This window comes from Babylonia areolata, chromosome 27 (genome assembly GCF_041734735.1).
Source record: "Babylonia areolata isolate BAREFJ2019XMU chromosome 27, ASM4173473v1, whole genome shotgun sequence".
Classification (NCBI taxonomy): Eukaryota; Metazoa; Mollusca; class Gastropoda; order Neogastropoda; family Buccinidae; genus Babylonia; species Babylonia areolata.
In genome coordinates this window covers 33,518,005-33,525,504 of record NC_134902.1, presented here as the reverse complement: position 1 = coordinate 33,525,504, position 7,500 = coordinate 33,518,005, and the positions used below count along the sequence as shown (strand labels likewise).

Genomic DNA, 7,500 nt, shown 5'->3' with positions numbered 1-7,500 from the left:
AGCATGCACACCCCAGAAACAGAGTATGGCTGCCTATATGGCGGGGTAAAAAGAAACAAACAAAAACAAAAAAAAACAAAAAAACGGTCATACACGTAAAATGTTACATGTCTGTCTGAGTGTGTATGTGTGTGTCAGCCTGAAATCTGACTGATTGACACAGGAAATGAATGATGAGCGCCCAGTGGCAGCCGTCAGTCGGCTCTACCCAGGTAGGCAGCCTGTTGTGCAAATGAGTTTGTACAGCGCTTAGAGCTTGGTCTCCGACCGAAGATTGGCGCTATATCAGTATCCATATCAATCAATCAATCAATCAGTAGTAACAGGTGTCGCCGGGCGGCGATTTTGGTCAGGTGGTCGACGGGCGCAATAGCCGAGTGGTTAAAGCGTTGGACTGTCAATCTGAGGGTCCCGGGTTCGAATCACGGTGACGGCGCCTGGTGGGTAAAGGGTGGAGAATTTTACGATCTCCCAGGTCAACATATGTGCAGACCTGCTTAGTGCCTGAACCCCCTTCGTGTGTATATGCAAGCAGAAGATCAAATACGCACGTTAAAGATCCTGTAATCCATGTCAGCGTTCGGTGGGTTATGGAAACAAGAACATACCTAGCATGCACACCCCCGAAAACGGAGTATGGCTGCCTACATGGCGGGGTAAAAACGGTCATACACGTAAAAGCCCACTCGTGTGCATACAAGTGAACGCAGAAGAAGAAAAAAAGAAGAAGGTGGTCAGGTGGTCAGTCAGTCAACGTCAGTTAACTAGTCTGGGTTCGATTCCTGCTCTCGGGCGCTCTCCTAAATCATTTAGAAGAAGTGGAAATCATTGGAAAATACAAGTGAGCGAGCGTCTAGTCATTCGGATGAGACGATTAACCAAAGTCCCTTGCGCCCAACAATACGGTACAATACAATACAACGCAATGCAGCCTTTTCTCTGCAAATACTTTGTCAGTTGACACCAAATTAGGCATAAAAATAGGAAAAATTCAGTTCTTTCCAGTCACCTTGTCTTTTTTGTAAGCTCGGTCCGGAAATATTGGAGTCACAATGGAAATAGCCGATGACGTCAGACGTGGAGAATTGCTCTCAAATAATTTGGCTTTGTTTTTTTGGTGTGTGTAGGCAAACTGACACGGGAAATGAGAAATACAGGGTCACATTATTCAAACAGGGTACACATTATAATAATAATAATTATTATTATTATTATTATTATATTTTATTTTTATATAGCGCTATGATACAAGCATAAGCAAGCTCTAAGCGCTTTACAATCCAGTACCTAAAGTAAAACAAGAAAGCATATAAAAAAAATAGTAGAAACATAAAACAGAATCATTAATATTATAAAAACACAATGCATAAAACTCACTGCTTGAAGGACTGTGGGACAACACCTGAGGTCAAGGATATATTCCTGTCATTGGTTATAATAGGTAGTAATTCTTCTATAGAATGTGGGATAGGGTCGAGACTACATGATTTCTTTGGCGAGGATGACATCTTTGACCTGTTCCTTGGTGACTGTCTGGAATGTAGTGAACTGTGTTCCATTAAAAGTATCAGATTCGCCAAAATCAGTAGGAGAATCTAAACTACTTCTAATTATCTCTATTTTAGTAGTGAAATAATCAATAAACTTATCAGCTAGATTTTCAGAAGGTATATTGCTAGGCAGAACAGTTCGCACATCCTTCCCCATCATCTGACTGGCCAAGCGAAACAGAACTCTGGAGGAATCAGCGACAGTAATTCTGTCGCACACGTATTTCTTTTTCGCATCGCGGATCATTTGATTTACAACATTGCGTAAGTGAGCATATATCAGCTTGAAAATTTCCAGACCAGACTTTCGCCATTTTCGCTCAGTGGAGCGACGCTGCTGTTTTGCCATCTTGATTTCAAGAGACATCCAGGGTGCACATAAACGATCAAACACAACACGCATTGTGAGAGGGGCATGCTTATCAAGCAGTTCCTGGAGAGAAGTGTTGTAAAGTGTGATCAGGTCACTGGTATACAGACTGGTGGCAAATACTTTTGAAACATCAGCTTTTAAAAGATTAACATTTAAAGATCTGTAATTGCGTGAGTAAATGTTTTTCTTTATCTTTACAGGCTTTATGACTGAGTGGGAGAGATGGAACAGATGACTGAGTGGGAGAGATGGAACAGATGACTGAGTGAGAGAGATGGAACAGATGATTGAGTGGGAGAGATGGAACAGATGACTGAGTGGGAGAGATGGAACAGATGATTGAGTGAGAGAGATGGAACAGATGATTGAGTGGGAGAGATGGAACAGTGGGAGAGATGGAACAGATGACTGAGTGAGAGAGATGGAACAGATGATTGAGTGAGAGAGATGGAACAGTGGGAGAGATGGAACAGATGACTGAGTGGGAGAGATGGAACAGATGACTGAATGGGAGAGATGGAACAGTGGGAGAGATGGAACAGATGATTGAGTGAGAGAGATGGAACAGATGACTGAGTGGGAGAGATGGAACAGATGATTGAGTGAGAGAGATGGAACAGATGACTGAGTGGGAGAGATGGAACAGATGATTGAGTGAGAGAGATGGAACAGATGACTGAGTGGGACAGATGGAACAGATGACTGAGTGGGAGAGATGGAACAGATGATTGAGTGAGAGAGATGGAACAGATGATTGAGTGGGAGAGATGGAACAGTGGGAGAGATGGAACAGATGATTGAGTGAGAGAGATGGAACAGATGATTGAGTGAGAGAGATGGAACAGTGGGAGAGATGGAACAGATGACTGAGTGAGAGAGATGGAACAGTGGGAGAGATGGAACAGATGACTGAGTGGGAGAGATGGAACAGATGACTGAGTGGGAGAGATGGAACAGTGGGAGAGATGGAACAGATAACTGAGTGGGAGAGATGGAACAGATAACTGAGTGAGAGAGATGGAACAGTGGGAGAGATGGAACAGTGGGAGAGATGGAACAGTGGGAGAGATGGAACAGATGATTGAGTGAGAGAGATGGAACAGATAACTGAGTGAGAGAGATGGAACAGATAACTGAGTGAGAGAGATGGAACAGATAACTGAGTGAGAGAGATGGAACAGACTTACAGTTACTGTCGGTGAGCGGGGTACGGCTGGAAATCCAAACAGGAATTTTCATGCCCTGCTTCCTACGACCTCCTTGGGGATTTCAATGCCCGCGTCGGCATGGACTGACCTTCACCAACACCCTCTTCCAACAAGCGGACAAGTACAAGAACACATGGATGCATCCCCGCTCCAAGCAGTGGCACATGCTGGACTATATGACTGTCCGGCAGAGCGACAGAGGTGATGTTTCCATTACACGCTGCATGAGAGGAGCAGTCTGTTGGTCGGACCATCGCCTGGTACGCAGCAAGATGAACATCAGACTTGCACGCAAGCTCCAACCAGCCAGGCAGAAACCCCCTTGGGAGCTGAACATCTATAGCCTCTCTATCACCAAGGACGTGCTGCAGCAGCAAATCCAAGCAGCTCTCCAAAAAATTCCTGCGTCGACTGATGTAGAAGAGGTATGGAGCACCTTTTGAGATGCTGTGTACACAGCAGCAGCCGGCACACTCGGCTTTGTACACAGGAGCTACAAAGACTCATGACACGAAGACCTTCTATGATGGTCTCCGAGCTGTGTATGGGCCGAGAGTCACAGGATCAACCCCTGTCCGAGCCTTGGACCAGACCACCCTCCTGACAGACAAGAAAGACATCCTTGCTCGCTGGGCAGAGCACTTCAACACCCTCCTCAACAGGGACTCGTCCGTATCTGACGAGGTAATTGCAGCCCTCCCACAGCTACCAGTCAATGACTCGCTAGCTGCCCCTCCCACCAAGGCCGAGACCCGGAAGGCCCTGAAGCTGACAATATCAGGAAAAGCACCAGGATCGGATGGAATCCAGGCCGACATCTACAAGTATGGAGGCGAGGTGCTCACAGACAAGCTGACCGCCCTGTTCCAGTCCATCTGGAAGAGAGGTGAGGTCCCCCAGGATTTCAAGGATCCTTCTACTGTCCACATTTACAAACGGAAGGGAGACAAAACATCCTGCGATAACCACCGTGGAATCTCTCTCCTCTGCATCGCCGGCAAAATCTTCGCCCGCATCACACTGAACAGACTGGTTGACCATGTTTCCAACACAGTCATCCCTGAAGCACAGTGCGGCTTCCGCCCAGGTAGTGGAACATGTGACATGGTGTTTGCCGTACGCCAGATGCAAGGTAAGTGCCATGAGCAGAACAAGGAGCTCCACATGGTCTTTGTAGACCTGACTAAGGCCTTCGACATGGTGAACCACCGTGGTCTGTGGAAGATCCTCCTAAAGTTCGGCTGCCCAGAGAGCCTAATCCAGCTGATTGCGTCATTCCACGATGGCATGCAGGCGAGAGTACAGTAAAATACTGGCATGTCGGATCCGTTCCCTGTGGTAAATGGAGTGAAGTAGAGCTGCGTCCTGGCACCCACACTGTTCTCCATTCTCTTCTCTGCCATGCTGACTGACGCCTTCCAAGACTGTGACCGGAGCATCTACATTCAGTTTCGCACAGATGGCAAACTTTTCAACTTGTGGCGACTCCACGCTAGGTCCAGGGTGTTTGAGGCACTGTTGAGGGAGTTCCTCTTCGCTGATGACTGTGTGCTTGCTGCACACACCCATGAGGACATGCAGTTCATTATGGACAGGTTCTAAACCTCCTGCATGTGCTTTGGACTCACCATCAGCCTCAGCAAGACCGAGTCCATGTACCAACCAGCTAGCTCATAGAACGCCAGTGCCTCCCTCCCCCCCCCCCCCCCCCCCCCCCCCCAATCCCAACCCCCTCCTCCCACCTGCAATCAAGATCGGTGACACAGAGATCAAGTCAGTCGATAAGTTTTGCTACCTGGGCAGCACCCTATGCAGCAACGGAGCCCTTGATGCAGAAGAGACGCTGTGCATCTCAAAGGCCAGCTCCGCCTTTGGCAGACTTAACAACAGGCTGTGGAACAACAAAGGCATCAGGCTCAGCACCAAAATCAAAACATACAGAGCTGTTGTGCTGACCACTTTGTTGTACTGCTGTGAAACATGGACGATGTATCGCCGTCACATTCAATAACTTGAGCAGTTTCACCAGAGATGCCTACGAAAGATCCTCGGCATAAAGTGGCAAGACAGGGTCTCCAACCTCCAGGTCCTAGAGAGGAGCGGCCTGCCCAGCATCGAAAGCCTGCTGATCCAGTGCCAGCTACGTGTTGTCCGCATGACAGACAGCAGGATCCCGAAGATGCTATTGTATGGCCAGCTGAAGGAAGGCCACCACGAACTTGGAATACCCTGCAAGTGCTTCAAGGACAACTTGAAGACAAACCTCAAAGCCTGTGACATAGACATCGCTTCCTGGGAAACTGATGCCCTTGACTGCTCTCGCTGGAGGATGCTGTGTTCTAGTGGCATAAAGACGTTTGAAAACAAGAGAACGCTGGCCATTAAGGAGAAGCGTGAGCGAAGGAAGCAGGGCTCAACTTCTGGAGACGTGTTCCCTTGCAACACCTGTGGGAAGTGCTGCGCATCCAGAATCGGCCTCTTCTCCCATATGAGGACACACACTCTATCAAGTAAAAAAGGAACGGAGCGTGCACATCAAGCCTGCTGGGCGAATCGTGACAACTCACACACACACAACGTTTAGTTACACTTTGTGTATTCGAAACTTGAGTGTTTACATCGATCATTTATCATTGTGTGTTCGGTTTGTTGTTGTTGTTGTTTTTTGGGTTTGTTGTTGTTGTTTTTGGTGTTGTTGTTTTTTGGGGGGCGGTTCCTACCATAAAATGGATGAAAAGAAATCAAACGGGGGTGTGTGCATGTATGTGTGGGTGTGCGTGCCAGCGTGTGTGTTTCAGTGTGTGTGTCCGTGTGCGCTCGTTCGTGTCAGTGTGCGCCAGTGTGAGCATTTCCACTAGGGTCACACCATCCAAGTCATGCGAATTCAGGCTGGCTCTAGCTTGACTGCATTACTGGGTGGTGCCTACGTGCCAACTGGGAAGAGGTTCATTTGACTGGGAGCTGTGCTTCCTCCTGTGATCCCAACATCTACACCACGCCGCAGGAGTGGGAGGCCTTCCTAGCAGAAATGGAAGTCAGTTGCCATCTGGCTACATCCTGAAGAGCTGTTGGAGGCCTCTGCCTCCAATGCCCTCCAGCCCTTCCAGTGAGATTGTTGGTTCGGTGAGGACCGCCCGCATGTCTGCTGCTTCCCCCCGGAAAAGGTTCTTTCATCGCAAAGATGGGGGAAGTGTTGTGAAACAGGGTGTAGCAAACATTTACCCTGAGGCTGCTATCACCAAAGGGCAGTCACTAGTGCAAGCGAGAGCAGACTCGCCAAGTCTCTGACTCTTGATAGTGTTGTGAAACGGGGAACAGGAGACATTTACCCTGAGACTGCTATCACCAAAGGGTGGTCACTCTTGCAAGCGGAAGCAGACGCCGCTTGCTGACAACAACTCACGGGCGCGCAGGCATCGACGGAGACAGAAACCAGTGGACAAGTCAGTCACCTTCCACCCTTCACACTGACCACTCCGTCTCTGTCCACTGGCTTAACTACAGCAACACAAGAAGTAGACTACGCCCTGCACTAAAACTACAACGACGAATACACACCGAAGTTCGTCCCTCACCATCACCCGGCTGAACATTACACGTATTTCTTCGTTCAATGGTCAGTGTCAAACCCTGCTTGTATAACATATAAATCCCTAAAGTGTGTAAAAATAACAACAAAAAATACATAAAAATACTACTACTACTACTACTACTATTTAAAAGGCGCAAAATCTTAAGTCAACTCTACACACACACACACACACACACACACACACACACACACACACACACACACACAAGAGATAAATAAGCAAATAAATGTAAAACATGCAGACACACGTTCACACATACACGTACACACATGCATAGCAGATACGCAACAAACATGCAGTTTCACAGATATAAAAGTACGATCAAATACACATAAACGTACATGAGCACCAACACGCGCACACACACATTACACTGCACCCTCCCACCCCTCCTCCACACACACACATTTCTAGGCTACACATCGCAGCTTCCACGGCAGCCCCCCCCCCACCCACCCACACACACACACACACACTATTATACAAGCACACATATACGCCCATATCCCCCCCCCCAACCCCAACCCCCCCCCCCCTCACACACACACACACACACACACACACACACACACATATATATATATATATATATATATATATATGCACACCCGCACGTTACAATATTCCGTTGCTCCCACAGTGTAGACATGCATACACACACATGCCTCATCCTCTACACATACACACACACTGTGTGTGTGATGTCATTACTGTAATAGTTGACATAATTGATGCTATTGCTATGTTACAACTGGTCTTTTATTATTAATGTCATT

General features: G+C 47.6%; 1 protein-coding gene across 1 annotated transcript in view; it reads left to right on the top strand.

Annotated features, from left to right (window-relative positions):
* Positions 1–6,584: 6,584 nt before the first annotated feature.
* LOC143301448 (E3 ubiquitin-protein ligase rfwd3.L-like) overlaps positions 6,585–7,500 on the top strand; it is a 34,525-nt gene continuing 33,609 nt past the window's right edge. The window contains exon 1 of the mRNA XM_076615750.1: positions 6,585–6,747. Coding sequence (XP_076471865.1) covers positions 6,745–6,747 — 3 coding nt within the window. The 5' untranslated portion in view covers positions 6,585–6,744. The remainder of the gene's footprint in view (positions 6,748–7,500) is intronic.